Raw genomic sequence first — 20,094 nt, 5'->3', positions numbered from 1 at the left:
ACAAAAAATTGACAAAATAAATAGTTGGTTCTTCGAAAAAATAACCAAAATTGATAAACCTTTAGCCACACTAACAAAGAGAAGAAAAGAGAAAACCCAAATCACTAAAATTCGGAATGACAAGGAAATATCACAACAGACATGACTGAAATACAAAACATAATTAGAAGCTATTTGGAAAATCTGTACTCCAACAAAATAGAAAATTTCGAAGACATCAACAGGTTTCTAGAGACATATGAATTGCATAAACTAAACAAGGAGGACATACACAATTTAGATAGACCAATTTCAAGTAATGAAATAGAAGTCATCAAAAGCCTACCAACAAAGAAAAGTCCAAGACCAGATGGATTCTCAGCCAAGTTCTACAAAACCTTTAAAGAAGAGCTCATTCCAATACTTCTCAAAGTATTCCATAAAATAGAAGAGGAGGGAACCTGCCCAAACTCATTCTATGAATCCAATATTACCCTGATACCTAAACCAACAGAGACACATCAAGGAAAGAATATTTCAGACCAATATCCTTAATGAACATCGATGCAAAAATTCTCAACAAAATTTTGCAAATCGCATAAAAAACATATTAAAAAGATAGTGCACCATGATCAAGTGGGTTTCATCCCAGGGATGCAAAGTTGGTTCAACATCAGGAAAATCAATAAATGTAATTCACCATATCAATAGACTTAAAGTCAAGAAACACATGATTATTTTGGTAGATGCAGAAAAAGCATTTGATAAAATACAGCACTCCTTCATGCTCAAAACACTAGAAAAAATAGGGATAGTGGGAACATTCCTTAACATTGTAAAGGCCATCTATGCTAAGCCCATGGCTAATATCATTCTAAATGGTGAAAAACTGAAAGCATTCCCTCTAAAAACTGGAACAAGGCAGAGATGCCCTCTTTCACTACTTCTATTCAATATCGTCCTTGAAACTTTAGCGAGAGCAATTAGACAGATCAAAGAAATTAAAGGGATAGGAATAGGAAAAGAAGAACTCAAACTATCCCTATTTGCTGATGATATGATTGTATAGTCAGAGGAACCTGGAAATTCCACCAGAAAACTGTTAGATCTCATAAGTGAATTCAGTAAATAGCGGGATATAAGATCAATGAACATAAATCTAAGACAATTTTATACATAAACGATGAATCTTCAGAAAGAGAAATTAGAAAAACTACCCTATTCACAATAGCTTTGAAAAAAATAAAATACTTGGGAATCAATCTCATAAAAGAGGTGAACGACCTCTACAATGAGAATTACAGAACACTAAAGAAAGAAATTAAAGAAAACCTTAGAAGATGGAAAGATCTCCCATGTTCTTGGATAGGCAGAATTAATATTGTCAAAATGGCCATACTACCAAAAGTGCTATACAGATTCAATGCAATTCCAATTAAAATCCCAATGATGTACATTACAGAAATAGAGCAAGCAATTATGAAATTCATCTGGAAGAATAAAAAACCCAGAATAGCTAAAGCAATCCTTGGCAGAAAGAGTGAAGCAGGGGGTATCACAATACCAGATCTTCAACTCTACTACAAAGCAATAGTAACAAAAACCGCATGGTATTGGTACCAAAATAGAAAGGTGGATCAATGGTACAGAATAGAGGACACGGACACAAACCCAAATAAATACAATTTTCTCATACTAGACAAAGGTGCCAAAAATATGCAATGGAGAAAAGATAGCCTCTTCAACAAATGGTGCTGGGAGAATTGGAAATCCATATGCAACAGAATGAAACTAAACCCATATCTCTCACCATGCATGAAACTAAACTTAAAATGGATTAAGAATCTTGGAATCAGATCAGAGACCTTGCATCTTATAGAAGAAAAAGTAGGTCCAGAGCTTCAACATGTAGGCTTAGGACCAGACTTCCTCAACAGGACTCCCATAGCACAAGAAATAAAAGCAAGAATTAATAACTGGGATAGATTCAAACTAAAAAGTTTTCTCTCAGCAAAGGAAACTATCAGCAATGTGAAGAAAGAGCCTACAGAGTGGGAGAAAATCTTTGCCAATCATACTTCAGATAGAGCACTAATCTCCAGAATCTATAAAGAACTCAAAAATCTCTACACCAAGAATGCAAATAATCCAAGTCGATAAATGGACTAAGGAATTGAACAGACACTTCACAGAAGAAGATCTACAAGCAATCAAAAAACATATGGAAAAATGTTCAACATCTCTAGTAATAAAAGAAATGCAAATAAAACCACCCTAAGATTCCATCTCACCCCAATTAGAATGGCGATTATCAAGAATACAAGCAACAACAGGTGTTGGCGAGGATGTGGGGAGAAAGGTACACTCATACATTGCTGGTGGGGCTGCAAATTAGTGCAGCCACTCTGGAAAGCAGTAGTGGAGACTCCTTAGAAAACTTGGAATGGAACCACCATTTGACCCAGCTATCCCACTCCTTGGCCTATACCCAAAGGACTTAAAATCAGCATATTACAGAGATACAGCCACATCAATGTTCATAGCTGCTCAGTTCACAATAGCCAGATTGTGGAACCAACCTAGATTGTCCTTCAACTGATGAATGGATAAGAAAATGTGGTATATATATACAATGGAATATTACTCAGCCATAAAGAATGATAAAATTATGGCATCTGCAGGCAAATGGATGAAACTGGAGATTATCATGCTAAGTGAGATAATCCAATCTCAAAAAACCAAAGGAAGAATGATATCGCTAATAAGTGGATGATGACACATATTGGGGGGTGGGAGGGGTTACTGTTGGGGTTGGAGTTGGGTTTAGGGAGGGGGGCAGGAATGGAGGAAGGATGGACTGTATAGAGGGAGGGGAGGGGTGGGAGGGGTGGGGGAGAAGGGAAAAAATGGCAGAATGAATCAAACAACATTACCCTATGTAAATTTATGATTACACTAATGGTATGCCTTTACGCCATGTACAAGCAGAGAAACAACATGTATCCCATTTGTTTACAATAAAAAAAAAGAAAAAAAGAAAAAAAAAGAAAAAAATATTTGGAAAAACGGAACAGGTATTTAACATTCTCCATGCATTTTGAATTCAAGTATTCCTATTTAAAATATTTACACTTAAGATCCAAACACCTTCCGTAATATCTTTCATTTATGACAAATAGATTATGTAGCAATATTCCTTCATAGACTTTTGGGTTTTTCATCTCGATTCATTCTGTGCTCACCTTCTTTAAAGACACTCAATTGAACTGTGCTAGAAGACCAAGATTGCTGCAACTATCAAATCCAAGACCACCCGAAAAATATCTGCTTCTCTATATTTTTTCATCATTTTTATTGGTGCATTACAATTGTACATATTGCTGGGATTTGTTTTGACATATTCATGCATACATATTTATACTGTATAACAATATAATCTGACCAATATCACCAATATCGCTGTCCAGCATTTGTCCCCTCCCTCCCTGTCTCTGGCCCCTTGGTCCCTTTTCTCTACTGATCTCTCTGATGTTTAGGAGATTCTCCCCTGCCGCCCACACCTTTGTTTTCTTTTTTCCCTCTCTAACTTCTGCATATGCAGTCTCTCTTGAAAGAGATTAGGGAATAAGAAATAGACTTTCTCCTTTAAGAAAAAACTTCATTCAAATTAAAGGCTATTAAAGCAGTCAAATATACCCTACTTTGTTCTAAGACAATTGTGTGATTTCCCCTAGACTCTGTGAAAGCACTCTAAAAGAATTAGTGCTGAATTTCCTAAATACTGGATCAAAGGTGATAGTTCATAATCAAAAAACATTATGTGGCAGTTACCTTTGAAAATTTTTTTTCTGATTCTTTGGTTTTCTGATTACCCTCCTTTCTGGGTGTAAATGCTCATTCTCATGTTGTTTATGTTTCTTAAAAATCATTTAATATACAATTAAATATTGACCTGCTGTTATAAGCATAAGGTGTAGGAAGCTCTCTACCTGTTTGTGCTCAGACTACTTAATGGAAATGGGGAGAATAATCCACATATCCACCTTTGAGGCACCTGAGGATGTTTGGAAACATGCACGTATGTATTGCAATTCTTTCACTTCAGCTAGCTAATCATTGTGCATTTTTGAAAAAAAAAAGAAGTCCATCATTATGAAAATAGTAATTTTCATAATGCAATTTTCAAAAGGCACTGGAGCAGTACTGATGTGAAATCTACAATGTGTCTCCAACCCAAGCCACAGCGTTGCTCCCCCTTGTTACTCTTTTTCCTTCATTATGCCTAGGAAGATCTCTGCTGTTAAATGGAATCACAGGGCCCATAGCACCATGACATAGACACAGACGAGGGATATTTTATCTCATCTCTATGGACATTCCTGAAAATGATGAAAGAGCAGACAGGAGAACATCAAGGGTGCTGCAGCCACATTGATGCGACCCGTTACTATACCAAGCATGGGCCTACTCAATGTTTCACAGAGACTGCTTTTTCTTTTCTCCTCTTATTTTTTCTTCCTTTTTTGATTACTAATGATTGACTGCGAGGCTCCCATCTGCTGGACAAGGACTCTACAACTGAACTACAATCCCAGTCCTCTTTCTAAATTTTTGATGACTCCACTATGCCAAACAATGCATTGGCTCTAAAGAATCAGAAGTAAAATAAAGGTAGTAATGATAGTTAGATTATCATTTGCTACTATTTCATGTTTTAATCACATAGGGAGCATCCATTTTCTCTTCATTACTCACTCAATGCAATTGCACCAATGAGAAATTAACTCAGATCACAATGCTGAGTATCTGAGATGCTGACGTTCTGCTCTTCTGAGAAGAAATAAAAAGCATAACAGAGAGGGTTCAAAATCAGACAGTCTCTGAGTCAAATGTGCTATAATCTGTTTCATTATTTCTCAGTCAGAAAGTTTTAAGTAGAGGTCCAGTGGTCTTCACCACCACACGTTCATCCGAGGTTCATTTAAAAACTCTCTCATTTCTTGTGTAGAAAATGAAAGAAAGTTCTGACTTTACGTCTCCTTACCAGACTAAGTTGGCAAGGATGAAGGAGTCCATGGACAGCCCCGGAGTATCCTGGAGTGGGGGAGAGATCTGTGCTGCACTGTGGGTGCCCAAGCTTTCTTTGATCTTCGACTGTGGTCCATAACTAACCATCCTATTTTAGATAGAGCTGGCACCATGCACTGCACTGCCTCATGAACTACCAGGAATCTCCCAAAGTAAGAGCTGCATGAGCAAAGGAGTCACTTCAGGGGTGACAGAAATTCAATGGCTGGTAGGGTTGTCAAGGGGACAGTCTGCTAGTCCAAATGTCCTGTGTCCATACTTAGCACAATTCAAACATAGATCTATTTATTTCCACCTAACAACTTAGTAAAAGTTTCATAAATATAATGTAATCCTTCATTTTTTCTAAAATAATAAAATGTGGACACTTTTAAGTAGAGGAAGACTGCTGATAAAATAAAAGAAGCTTCTTAAAGCATACCAATGTTTATAACCATGAAATTCACAATAGCCAAGTTGTGGAACCAGTCTAGGTACCCATCATTCAATGATCAAATAAAGAAAATGTGACATATATACAAAATGGAGTTTTACTCATCCATAAAAATGAAACTATGTAATTTACTAGTAAATGGATAGAACTGGAGAACATCATGCTAGATGAAATAAGTCAGACTTAGAAAGTCAAAGGTTGAATACTTTCTCTTTATGTGGAAGCTAGAGAAAAAAGAAAAAGGAAAAGAGGCATCTCACAAAAAAAGAAGACCAATAGAATAGATGATAGGGATTGGAGACGAGGGAGGGGGAAAGGTGAAGTACTGGGGGATAAATTCTACCAAATTATGCTGTGTCCATGTACAAGTGTATTACAGTGAATGCTGATTATGTATAATTATAATTCACTGGTTAAATGAATAATAATAATTAAGGGGACACCAGTAGAATAGAGTACACAGATGGCAGAGGGAGAAAGAGAGGTACTGGGGAAGGAGATGGATCAAATTATGAGGGTGTTTGAATATGGCATATTGAATTCCATTATTATAGTGTAATTATAAAGCCATCCTGAGAGTTCACAGAATAACAGTCTAATCTCTGGACCTGTGGCATTTATTTGAAATGTGCTAGAAAAAGCAGAAGAATTGAAAATTTATACATGAAAATTCTGGTTCTTTGGTTACTTTTTTTGATAGAATTTATTTCCATGATGTTTTTAGCTTCTTTGGAAAAAAGCAAGGAGTGGGATAGCTGGATCATATGGTGGTTTTATTTCTAGTGTCTTGAAGAACCTCTATACTGCTTTCCAAAGTGTTTGTACTAATTTGAAGTCCAACCAACATTATGTAACTTCACATTCTCACCTGCAATCACTGTCATTTGTATTCCTGATGACTTCCATTGTAACTGAAGAGAGATGAAATTTCAGTATAGTTTTGATAGAGTAATGCTGGATGATTTTAGCACATCGCTCTCATGCATAGACATAAAATCAAAAGGCTGGAACTAGATGGATTCTCAACTGAGTTTTGCTAGACCTTTAAATAAGAGCTAATGCCAATCTTCCTCAAACTATTCCGTGAAATACAAGGGAGGGAGCTCTGCCAATATATTGAGCAGAAGACACCATTTTATTCTTTGCTTTTGATTCTGCATTAGACAGTGGTCTGTCATAGTACTTCATCATTTTTTCTGATCATAAACTCTGTGATGTATGGTTGAAGACTGTAGCATCAGGAAAGGCTCCAAGACCCAGATTTAAGTCTCAGTGTTCTTAAGCTGGTTAATAGATCTGCCTCCTCTTGATAACTGGATTGCAATGCTCTTACTTCAACTACCTAAAGGAAACTTCAAGTGCATGATTTGGTCAGTTTACACTATCATTTAATTGAGGAAAGTGCAAAACAGAAAAGTACCGTAAGTGATGTAAATGTGATTTGTCAGTTTCCTAATGTGCAAAATAGAGATAATATCTACTTACCTAATAGGTTTGTTGTATGAAGGGTTTTTAAAGATCTTTTAAAGTATGTAAATTAATGATTCTCTGACTCATCCATCAATGTATTTACCTATTTCAAAATACCCAGAAATCCTGCTCTCATCCCAAACCAATTTAGTCAAATATCTGCATGTGAATATTCTGGTCCTTTTGGAGTATTTCCTGGTATTTAAGACATGCTGCATTAATATCATCTATTACCACTCTCAGTAAAACACATCATCTATATTAAGGTGTAAACATTTCAAGATGTGTGTTTCAGATCAGATATTTTATGAAGATCTAAATTATGACAAAAAATTTGAGATTTTGGTATTGCTGTGTGAATCCAATCTCCTGCACACCTCTTCCCTAAAAGGCGACTACTATCATAAATTTGGCCAGTAGATATTCCTCTGAATGTTTCCAAGTAAATACATATTAATGTGTCCATAAAGACTTATCTCAAAAATTTACCTTGAGTCAGACAAGGTGGCACATGCCTGTAATCCCACTAGCTCGGAAGGCTGAGGCACGAGGATTGCAAGTTCAAAGCCAGTCTCAGCAAAAGCAAGGTGCTAAGCAACTCAGTGAGACCCTGTCTCTAAATAAAATACAAATGAGATACAAATTGAGGGGGAGGACTAAGAGAAGAATGGAGGAACTTTGGATTATGTAGAGGAAAATGAGACAGGGGAGGGTGCGGGGTAAGGAAAGATGGTGGAATGAGACAGACATCATTACCCTATGTTCATGTATGATTACATGAATGGTGTGAATCTACATCATGTACAACCATAGAAATGAAAAGTTGTACCCCATTTGTGTACAATGAATCAAAATGCAGTCTGTAAAAATAAATATAAATAAATAAAACAATGAAAAAAATAAATTAAAATAAAATATAAAATAGGGCTAGGGATGTGACTCAGTGGTTGAGTATCTCTCAGTTCAATTTCTGATACTACCCCCTCCAAAAAAAAAAAAACTTACCTTAATTGTACACCTGTAGGCTGTGACTCTAGTCTCATTTTCTTGAGGATGCTGAGCCTCATTTCATTTGTAGCAGTCATCAAACCAGGCATTATGTAAAATTAATGAAACATGAAGCTGATGTTTGTTGCAGAAGCACCTGAACTTTGAGAGGAATTGTGCACCAGGCCCATCTTTGTGTGCTCGCATCCAGCTGTAATGAGCCTATATATGTCAAATTGGTGGAGGCCCCTTGGGTGGAGGACCAATCAACCTAATTCAGGTTGATGATAAGACAGTAGGAGAATGGGGAGGCCTCTGTAAAATTCACCAAGAGGACAACCACCATAGAGTGGTTGGTTGCAGTTGTGTAGTGGTTAAGGACTATAACAACGAATCTTAGGCCATAGATGTCATTGAAGAATACTTCAAATGCAAGAAGTGAGCAAATAAGTTTTTTGTTCACATGGCTTAAAAAAATGTACATGAAGTTTATTTTGGCAGAGTGTAACATTATTTCTAGTGATACATGCAAGTTCACATTGACACATAGTTTTAAGTCTGTGAAGTACATGTATCAACTACAAAGTCATTCATGGATGTATAGTGTTACCTGAGGAGGGACAGCATTGAATTTGTCAGTTTAAAATTATGTCAATACTTTGAAAATTCTTGTGCCTGTCTCCATGTCACACGAGTGAGAATTCATGTTACTGGGTGAATGCAGGATAATCCTTTGGCTTCCAACAACTGAGGCTTGCTCAGTTTCACTATTAATCACATGGACTTACTGTCCCTATAGAAATTAAGACAATATCACCTACATTTTCCTACTCTTAATATTACCATCAAAAATATCCATGAAATATCTTAAAGAGATTTGACAAGAAATGTCAATATGTATTGGGGATAATATGTCTGTTTGACTCCAACAAAGGAAGCACTGCCCCGGGGTGAGAGTCGAGAAATCGACATTTTAGTCCCATATCACTGACCTAATTTTCAGAATCTATGCAAATCTCTCATGCTCTCTGTGCTCATGTAACTCAGAGGAAATGGGAAGAATATAACCCATCTTCACATCAAAGAAAAGTGGAACCCAGTAAATATTGCATCACCTTTGTTTTTATAAAATAAATAATTTCATCACTGTAGAAATAACAAGTTTGTTCAGGAGAAATTTCAAAAGAGCATGGAAGCCTCTGATGATGTGAAATTCTAAGATGTGTCATGGCCTAAGGTGCGAGGGTCACCTCCCTCCAGTCTTTGGGCTTCCTTTTTCTTTTTTCCTGCTCATTAAAATCCCTGCATTGTTCTTTGTATAACTGAATGTTGTCGATATTTATTATTTGGTATCTTAGGACCCAGGACTTTAAGAGCATTTTTATAACTTTGCTCTTTTGTCTCTTCTTGAGATTGAGCAGGCTGGTTGCAGGGTTAGAGGAGGACCTGAACAGAGCAAGGAGCAAGGATAGAGCTCTGTGCTGATTACTGTGCATCTGTGTGTGAACTAACCTGTCATCTGTGGTCACCCTTCCCACAGTTTACTCAGGAGTTGCCAACCAGTTCTCTCCCTATGCTGTAGCAGGAACCTCTAAAAGGAGTAGCACTGTGAGAGAGGGTCTCTTTCTGGAGCAACAGGCAAGTCAAACCGCTGGTTGGGTTGTCAAGCAGGCAGCATTCCAAAATTCTCCTGCCATGATGCCCTGCATCTATAATCAGACAAACCATGCAAAGATGCCTTGTCAACTTTGTACCAAACCACCTGAAATTAACTACCTAAAAATGTGGTGCTTCTTTCTTTTCTGAAAAATAATAATATAGAAGCTTAGACTTGGGAAATTTAATGCAGATGAAATAAAATGAGCTATATTAGAATATGTAAATCAGATCCTGGTATTTAGGAATGCCTCCAACTCAGTTCATGACATTAGGGATACTATAATCTTCTTCTTCCTCCTCAGCATTACTTTGATAATCCTTTTGCAGTACATAGGAAACAGTTTTCAGGATCCACATTTTGCTGTTGGGGATGAGATATCTAAGGGAAGCAGGAAAAGCATGGGAGAAAATCAGAACCTTCAGACTCTTGGGATCCCCATCATAGCCAAATACATAAAGTCCACAAAACTCATATCTGCACTGTGCATGTTGGTATTCTTCCACCTTCTGAATGACTTTATTAGGGTGTTACAATTACACATAACATCAGGGTTCATTCCAACATAATCTCACATGCATACATTATAATTTGCTCCACTTCAGTCCCCAATACCTCCCCTTTCCCTTCCCTCCTCCCTCCACCTGTAACCCTTCCTCTACTCTACTGGTCTTCTTCCTGTTTATTTCCATTTTTAAGAATTTGTTCTCGTGAGGATAAAAAATGGTTCCAACATGTTATTCTCTATCTTTCACAGCCCTGAGCACTTAAGGGGTTCTTGAAGTAGGAGAAGTGTGTGGCGATCCAACTGTGCAGCTGGGAGTCAGCTGAAGGGGTGGAGTCATTGCCTTCTTACTTACTGCTGTAAGACCTTGGGGACTCAACACACAGAGCTCATACTCAGTCACACTGATACCCAATATCCAGATCTCAAAGGACTGCCTCAAATTAGTGGAGGAAGAAGATGAGAAAATGAACGTCCGCAATAAATTTGGTTTTGACACTCAGGATAAACTGTGTGTGTACTATTCACTTTTGATTTTCCTTTTTTCCCTAAGGATCCATCTTCTTTATACATCCAAACATAAAATATCAAAATATAGATAAATGGTGGCAGTGATTCCAGGCACTTCCTTGTGCAACCATCACCATCCTTCATCTCCAGAAATATTTCACCTTCCCAAACTGAGACTTCATACCGATTTTTAAAATTTCCCATCTCTCTCCCAGTCATGGAAACCGTCTTTCTATTATGAAGCATGATGAGAAATTAAACTCATCAAACTACAAAACATAATGTGACCAGTGTGGTAGGATTTAATGTCTAGATATTTAGTTTTGCTGAGTTTCCAGCGTATATTCCTAAAGGATATCACAGGACCTGAGATCACACGGTCCTCCTGTGCAGTCTCCTCAGGGCACCTTTAACATCCCTGTTATTCAGGCTGTAGATGAAGGGGTTCAGCATGGGGGTGACCACAGTGAACATCACTGAAGCTACTATACCCTTTTTGGTGGAAGATGACTTGTTGGAAAAAAGGTACACTCCTGTGCCAGTTCCATAAAATAAGCAAACAACAGACAAGTGAGACCCATAGGTGGAAAAGGATTTGTACTTCCCACCTGAGGATGGGATCCTCAGAATAGAGGAAATAATTTTGTAATAAGAGAAAATGATCCCTAAGAGAGGAAGGCAGCCATATATGGTGCCAATAAAATACATGAGTATATTTATGGTAAGGGTATCAGAACAGGAAAGACTAAGGACCTGAGAAGGGTCACAGAAGAAGGTAGTGATGTTCACATTCTCGAAGTAGGAAAAGTGTGTGGCTATCAAATTGTGCATTTGGGAGTCCAAAAGGCCAAACAAGAAAGACACCAAAACTAACCTGACACAGAGATGAGGGTTCATGATGACTGGATAATGCAGGGGGTGACAGATGGCCACAAACCGGTCATAGGCCATCACAGTCAGAATTGTACCATCCATACATCCAAAAAGGATAAAAACAGACATCTGAGTCAGGCAACCCACAAAGGAGATGACTCCGCTATGAGTTTGAATGTTCACCAGCATCTTAGGGACCGTGGTAGAGATGAAACCAATGTCAGCCAAGGACAGGTTGAAGAGGAAGAAGTACATGGGGGTGTGGAGGTGGGAGTCAGAGCTGACAGCCAGGATGATGAGCAGGTTCCCAAGCACTGTGACAAGGTACATGGACAGGAAGAGTCCAAAGATGATGGGCTGTAGGTCTAGGTCTTCTGAAAGCCCCAGGAGATGGAATTCTGAGATACCTGTTAGATTTTGTGGTTCTCTATTGCTTGGACACCTTTTGAAACAGAAAAGAGGATTGAAAAAAAGTAAGCAATAAGCAGGAAACACATATTCAAACAATTCTACACACATTCCTTTGTTTTAGAATATTTAAAATAAAGTCTATATTATATCAACACTAAAGTGAAATTGATGGTTTATATCAGAAAATATGTTACAGCTATATCTTAGGACTTTTTTGGTTTCTTGTGTTTTTTTATTTCCCTTATTTGTAAAAATTCCTCTATCCAATTTTATTTTCATTTAAAAAATTATTTAAAATAGAACTTGTATACTTAGCCTGGTAGACTTCAAATTTTGGTAAATATATTTAAGGTAACTGCACATAAGCAATGTCATCACTGATCACAAATGTGAACTTTATGTGCACTGTAGCTGTCAATGATGAAAGTCATAAAATACTAAGAAGGAGACTTGAAATTTTATATTTATGTTGATTCATTCATATTGATCCCTCATACGCTCAATAAAATATCAAGTGAGGAAGATGTTCTTTGGTTTTAAAAAAAATTTATTTTCCACTGCTCTGGGAATAACCCTTCATTGTATTTCTGATCATAAATTCTCCTACATATTGTTAAGCATTTTTGCATCAGGGACATCCCCCAAGCTCAAGTATGAGTCCTACCCTTCTTATGCCATGTAATAGAATTTCACCTCCACACTTCCTGGAACTTGAATGCAATTCCCTTATCTCAGCAGCTATAAGGTGACTCAGGGTTATTGTTTTGTCAGGTCACATTGTGATACCAATCACAAAAAAATGCAGAAGAGAAAAGTAGAGGAAAGAGTGTAAACCCTCCTGGACCATTTGCTCATGTCTAAAATGGAAACAATAATTACCTAGCTTATTGTGAGGTTGCAAAATGGTTTACAATTCTTTTATTTAAATTGTATAGTCTAGTGTTTCCCAGTCTTGTTTATCAATGTATTCAGCTATGAGTATTTTAAAATATCAAGATGCCCTGACATTGGACAAACACTAATGTAATCAGAGTGTCTTCATGTGAAGTTCTTCTTGTTCTTTCCCTAGCCCAGAGTTGAAAGCCAGTACTGTAGAATACTTGCAGGTACTGAGAAAATGTCCTGTTAAGTTTATCTACTATTACTGTCAATAATACCCACTACTTATACTAAAGATAAAGCACTGTGTGCTTCATAACTAACATTTTAGAGGGATTTAGATATTTGTCTATATAATTTCACTTCCAGGTATTTTTGTATGATTCCATTCTCCTATATACCTGTCCCCCTATTCCCCCAAAAAAAAAAAAGTCCTTCAGACATGATTCATTGGGTATATTTTTTATGCTACAATAAATGCCAGTACTGACTTGTGTATGCATAAGCTGTGTTATTTAAGGCTTGCCTAAAATGTATGTTAAAGCTTATTTAAGTAGTCCAAAACACAACACTGAAAGTCCCTGAAATGAATTAATTTACATTATTGTGTGGATTTAAGTCTCTCTGTGAAGGACATGCAGCTATTTCAAATGATTCAGCTGATGTACAGTGTATTCTGAGGGAGAACAACTTTAGTTAGTGAGTTCATGATTACAAAATAGCTTTTCAAAACTCTTTGTGTCTCTCTCCATATCACAGAAATGAAAATTTCCAAATAATAAGTGCATAAGTGTTGGTTACTTGAATTCCAATGATGTACATTCCATTTAACTATTAATCACCTATATTTGGTGTGTCAGTTGAAAATAAGTTCTAGGCTGGGCACAGTGGCACATGCCTGTAATCCCAGGGGCTCAGGAGGTTGAGGCAGGAGAATTCCAAGTTCAAAACCAGTCTCAGTAAGTTAGCAAGGACTTAAGCAACTTAGTAAGACCCTGTTTCTAAATTAAAAAAGAAAAAAGAAATTAAAAAGGGAGACTGGGGATGTGGCTCAGTGGTTAAGCACCCCTGGTTTCAATCCCAATATCCTCCACCAAAAAATCAGTTCTAGTCAAATGCAACCTAAAATTGTTAGTTTATATTGTCAAAAATATTACTTATGTATATCTGGTCATAATCCTTGCAGTCTTCTTAACCAAGAAATATCATCTTATATGGGGAATCATATTTTAATTTGGCTCCAGTAGACAGCACAGTACTCTGATATGGAAATCAACATTTAACCTCAGATCATTAACCTGTAACTGCATGCAGACTGTGTGCACATCTTTTCATCTGTCTGGATGCATACTTCTTAAAGAAAATAGGGACAAGCACATCCATGTCTTTCACATAATAGCCACGTAAGGAAAGTTTGGAAACTAATATACATTTAGTCATTGTACTTTCCTGAAAGGGACAAAAGTGCAGAAGGAAAGCACCAAGTATCTTGAAGCCGCAATGAGTATGGTTTGGCAACCAAGGAAGTGACTATCCAAAATTTAACAGAGATTCCTTTTATTTCTTTTTTTTTATTGTAAACTAATGGGATACATGTTGTTTCTCTGTTTGTACATGGCGTAAAGGCATACCTCCTTTTATTTCTGATGGCTCCTTTATTCCAAACAAAGTATAGGATCTGATGAATCAGGAAATGGAAAAATATGTAGGCATCTCCTTCCAAATACACAGCCTATACTTATGAAAGTACAAAATAGAACAAAATAAAATGTTCCATTACAGAAATAGAAAAACAATAACCTCAACTATCATGATATTTTAGTTGAATGGGCTGAAGAGTAAAATAACAATAATAATAACATCCAAATTGCCTTTCCTTTTTTATAGATTCATCACATATAATCATGCAGGGAATACCCATATATATTTAATCTACCCTCAATGAAGTTGTATCAACTAGAAATTAAGTCAGATATATTGAAAATCTGTCTGTGTCACAGATATAACAGGTGTGAGGGATAGAGTCAAGATTTATTTTCAATGTCTGCATCTGCAGCAGTAAATGCTTTCATTTTTTTCCAATCTTCTGAAAGTTTTAAGCAGATATCCAGAGGTCTTGATGACTGGGACATCTGAGGAACCTTGGAAAACTCTTCCCAGTAGAATGAAATCAACACTTTCCTGAGCAGGAATGAAAATAAGTCTCCTTTTGAAATTGGGTTTGTAGATTACAAAAATGCAGGCATTTGTGGACAGATCCAAGGACATCCTGGGGTAGGTCAGGAGAGAAATCTGTGCTGCACTGTGAAGTGTCTACCTTTTCTGTGATCCTTGCCTGTGATCCTTGCCTGTGACCTGTAGCTATCCCTCTTATACTTCATGAGTGTGGTGCCAAGCATTGCTCTTCCCTGTGGACTAACCAAGACCCCAAGTGAAGGACACAGTGAGCAAGGGGCTCCTCCTGGAGTGACAGGAAGGGCAACTTACTGTAGGGTTGTCAGAGGGAAAGCCAACAGGATCCTCCTGGCAGGAAGCCCTGTGTCTGTATTCAGGCAGACCAGTTCAAAATCCCTTCAGTCTTTATGACCTAGCAATCTGACAGCAGTTACCTAAACATTCTGTCCTTTTTCATTTTATGGAAAATAAGGTGGATGCTTACAACCTGGCAGAAACTATACAGATGAAATGAAATGAAACAAGCTACAAAGAGCTCAGAGCCTGACACTCAAGTAATCCCTCAGGTATGGTTCATGATGTGATGGTTACTGCCCCCCCTGCTCCTCCTACTTAGGAAACACTGTTGGGAAACCCATTTAAGCATTCATGGGTGAGGAGTGTCTGGCGAGCACAGCAAGAATAGGAAGAAAGCAAACTTTGCATGAGTCTCCAGGGAACCCAGCACAACACCAAAAATAACTCTCACACTCATCATCGATGTAGTTTTTGTCACTATTCTTCCCTCTAACTACCCACTCTGTCATGTTTGTCCTGCTGAGGAGAAAACAATGTTTCTGGTGGTCCTCCCTCCATCCATCATCTCCCTCATCACTTACTGGTTTAAGCTGCCTCTTTGCTGGGCCATGATGGAGGAACACAAATGGAATGCCCAGTGAAGGATTCTGCCCTCTCTGCAGCTCAGTATGAATACAGGGTAACATACAGGCTTCCTGATGCAGCCCCAGGAGGAGCAGACACAGGTATGGAGGCCACTGGACCAGAGCCATCAGAACGAAGGACTGGAGGCACAGGCTGATTTTTATGACAGCCTGACCTTGGAGGTTCAATGCACAGAGGTGATCATTAGCCAAATTGGTTCACATTATCCCAATCTCTAAGTATTTCTTAATAGTAGGTGAGGAAAAAAGAACTGAAGGCTAAAGTTTTGGTTCTTTGGAAAGAACACTTGATTTGTTCTTTCCCTTTTTGATTTTTTTAAAAGCCCACTTGTATTTTTCCATTGTTTATTGTAGTGAAATATACATTAAGAATGCCATTTTCACCACTTTTAAGTTTACTATTTGGTGGTATTAATCACCTTCACCTTGGTGTTCAGTTATTACCAACACCTATTTCAAGAAAGATTTCTGCTTCCCAAAGTGAAACTTTGAACCCATTTTAAAACCTCTGCATTCCCTCCTCTCTCCACACTGGCAAAGACCATTCTTCTGTAAAACACAATAAGGAATTAAAGTCTAAAATGTACAAAATAATGTAAGCAAGAGGCACCATTTACAGGTGTACATGTTTAGCTCTGCCGCCAAATCCAACCCCTATACCAAATGGATGTCAAAGGTCCTGAGATCAGATTCTTTGGCGGTGGAGACTCCTCAGGGATCTCTTCCATACACTGTAAATGAAAAAGATCAATGACAGTGTACATCACTGAGGCCACTGCACCCTTCCTGGGAGAGCATGATGCAGATGAATAGGTCTACCTCATGGCCTGTTCTGTAAAATAAGCAAATAACTGCCAGGGGAGACCCACAAATGGAGAAGGCTTTGAATTTCCAATCCAATGATGGTGTGCTCAGAATGAAGGAAATAATTTCATGGTAAGAGAAAAGGATTCCTGAGATAGGAAGAACTCCAGAGATGGCAATATTGAAATACATGACTAATGTATGACTGGCGGAATTAATAAATTGACCATTGTCAGAAAAGAACTTAGAAAGTTCCACATCCTTGAAGTAGGTAAATTATAAGTGAATTAAATTGTGCATCTGAGAATCCAAAAGGCTATCCCAAAATTATATCAAAATTGAGAAGCCACAGAGCCAAGTGTTCATAATAGCTGGATAATTCAGAACATGACAGATGGTTACAAACTGATCATTGGCTATCACAGTCGGAAGCATACCATTCACACCTCCAAAAATATAAAGAGACCTATGTGTCAGGGAATGATAGAGATATACTCAGATATGTTCAGATATACTCTGAATTTGTATGTCCACAATCATCTTTAAGATCAGAGTGGAGATGAAGCAGATGTCAGCCAAGGACAGGTTGGAGAGGAAGAAGTACCTGGGGGTGTGGAGGTGGGGGTCAGAGTTTATGGCCAGGATGAAGAGCAGGTTCCCAAGCACTGTGACCAGGTACATGGACAGGAACAGTCCAAATAGGACAAGCTGTAGATTTGGGTCTCAGAGAGGCTCATGAGAAGGAATTTTGAGACCTATGCTACATTTAATGATTTTCTATTCGTTAGACACCTTTTGTAGACATAAAGCAGTTTAGAAAATGGAACCATTTGGAATTCCAATATGCAGAAGTATTTATTTATACCTTGAGGTACATACACTATAGCAATACCTCTCAGTTATGACAAACTGTTTTCAAACCTCTTTCATTATTCATTTCTGTGTTACTCACCTCCTTTCCTACATACCTGCTTTAGGGATAATCAACTTAGAAGATAACTAGTCCATTACCACAGTAAAATATAGCCAACACTTTTTGGAAAATAATAAAGAAGAAGCAATAGCCTTCCCTCCTTAAGAAAAGAGTCATTGTAAATAAAGGAAGGTAAAAAGCAATCAAACATGGTTTATTCTAAGACCATGAAAAAAAAAACCCTTTTACCTAAAATATTTAAAACACTGTGTAAAAGCTAAGGCAGATCATTTGCACACTAAATAAAAGTTGATAGTTAACAGTCAGAAAACATTATTGAGTGCCAATTATCTTGCAAGGGTTTCAACATTATTGAATGTTCTGATTTTCCTTTTTTGTAGATGAAAATCCTCACTCATATTTTGTTGTTTAGAAATTATTTAATGTCACTAATATGTTTGGCCTGATGAACTTCAAAGTTTGCTAAGTATGGTTTAGTTAAACCCACATAATTCTACATCACAGGTCACAAATATGCTATTACTTTACACTGCATCAATTAGTGCCTAAAATTAATGAAATGTTAACAAACACATCTATAATTTTATATTTTAATATATTCACTTATTTTTAATATATACCACCAAAAGTATCCTTGAAGTCTATCTAGTAATAAGCTTTCTGAGATTATTCACCAAGGAATTTCATTTTGTATTAGGAATAATATTCCCATTAGGCTCCAGTAGAGGAGACAGTGCCCTGAGATGGGAATCAGAAAATCAATTTCAGGTCAATGTATTGACCTGCTATATTTTCAGAATGTATGTATGTCTCCATCTCTGTCTGTTTATACTACTTATTGGAAGAGGGAGAATAACACCCATATCTATGCCAAGGAAATTTGGAACTCATTAACTATTTCACCATATGTTTTTGGATAAGCCATTCCATCACTTTGGAAATAGTGAATTTACTGAGGAACAGTTTGCAAAAGGCACTGAATCCTGGAATAATGTGAAAGTATAAAGTGTGTCACAGTCCAGAGTTTACATACCCACTTTTCTTTCTTCCATTTTTTTTCTAATCTCTGTAGTGATCTTTCAATAATTGAGCATTGCAGATGTTATTAAATGTCATTATAGGTCCCATGAGTCCATAACCCAGACTCAATTAGGAGCCAATATAAGTTTACTCTACTTATATGGAAGATCCTGAAAGGAATGAAAGTACAGGTGAGAAAACACATATGTTGGAGCCACACAGAGTGTGGCCAATTTTGCGAACCAAGAAAGAGTCTAGTCAATTTTTAAAGGAAGTTTTTATTGTTGATACTTCTTCGGTGCCCAAGCTTCCATAGGTTCTGGGGAATCAAAAATAAAAGAGTAATTCCTCTCCTAGTACACAAATATACTTATGTAAGGACAAAACTTAAATATTCCATTACAGAAATAGGGAAATGGTAACTTCAAATCAAAGAATTGTATGAAGGTTGATTTTATTATTATTATTAATGTTAAAATTGCATTCTTGCATTTTTGCATTTTAGTCCTTCTTCACATACTCCTAGGGATCATGCTGTACCTATGTAATCTTTACTCAGTGTCATTGTATCAACTAGAAACTTAGAGGACAATCCTGAGTCTCAGACATACCAACAACTTGTGCTACATCACAGAAATAAATAGAGCAACAGATTACAAAATTAAACTCTCAGTCTTTGAGTTTGAAACACCAAAGCATTTTATTGTTTCCAAATAATCAGAAAATTTTAAGTTGAGATCCAAAAGTCTCAAATACAGGCACATCTGAGGTATATTTGAAAACTCTCTCCAGATTTCTGAGTGGGAATGCCACCAGGGCCTGACCTTATTTCTCTGTTTGAGATAAGTGGACTGATGATGAGAATGGATGATGATGGAACAGATGCAAGGGTGACCTGGACTGCAGAGAAGGCAGAGGCCTGTGGTGGGTTATCACGTCTGCTCCTTTGTGGTCATAGCCTGTGACCCACAAGTGTTCCACCTGGAAGAGTTCATGCATCAGGTGCCTAACACTGCTCTCTACTGTGATCCACCTGGGATCTCACAAGAAATCTCTACTGGGATGAAAAGAAAGGACATGGCTGTGTGGGTTATCAATTTCATGGCCTGCCAGGATTCTACTGGCAAGAATGCCCCATGCTGAAATCAGACCAGTCATCTCCAAAAAGGCTTCACTCTTTTCTACCTACCACCTAGTTTATGGTACACAAAATGGTGGACTCCTTCTTTCCTGTAAGTTAATAACAATGCTGGAGCATATGTTTTGTGAATGACTACACACATGAAATGAAACAAGCTACAAAGGACATATAGCTCAGAGCTGGGCACTTAGGAAGCCCTCCATAATGGTATGTGATGTCAGGGTTACTGTCATCTCCCTCCTTCTCCTCCTCCTCCTCATCATCATTATAAATGTCTTGAAGTGCTT

General features: G+C 37.5%; 1 protein-coding gene across 1 annotated transcript; it reads right to left on the bottom strand.

Annotated features, from left to right (window-relative positions):
• Window positions 1–11,001: 11,001 nt before the first annotated feature.
• Window positions 11,002–11,847, bottom strand: LOC124968004 (olfactory receptor 7E24-like). The gene has a single exon (XM_047530412.1). The coding sequence runs from the start codon at window positions 11,830–11,832 to the stop codon at window positions 11,002–11,004; it is 831 nt and encodes a 276-aa protein (XP_047386368.1). The 5' UTR covers window positions 11,833–11,847.
• Between the last annotated feature and the right edge of the window lie 8,247 nt (window positions 11,848–20,094).

This window comes from Sciurus carolinensis, chromosome 17 (genome assembly GCF_902686445.1).
Source record: "Sciurus carolinensis chromosome 17, mSciCar1.2, whole genome shotgun sequence".
NCBI classification, from domain to species: Eukaryota; Metazoa; Chordata; class Mammalia; order Rodentia; family Sciuridae; genus Sciurus; species Sciurus carolinensis.
This window is presented reverse-complemented; position numbering and strand designations above follow the sequence as displayed.

What these genes read in the sequence shown, in the direction of transcription:
- LOC124968004 (XM_047530412.1), bottom strand. Translation starts at nt 11,832, where the DNA reads ATGTACCTTGTCACAGTGCTTGGGAACCTGCTCATCATCCTGGCTGTC.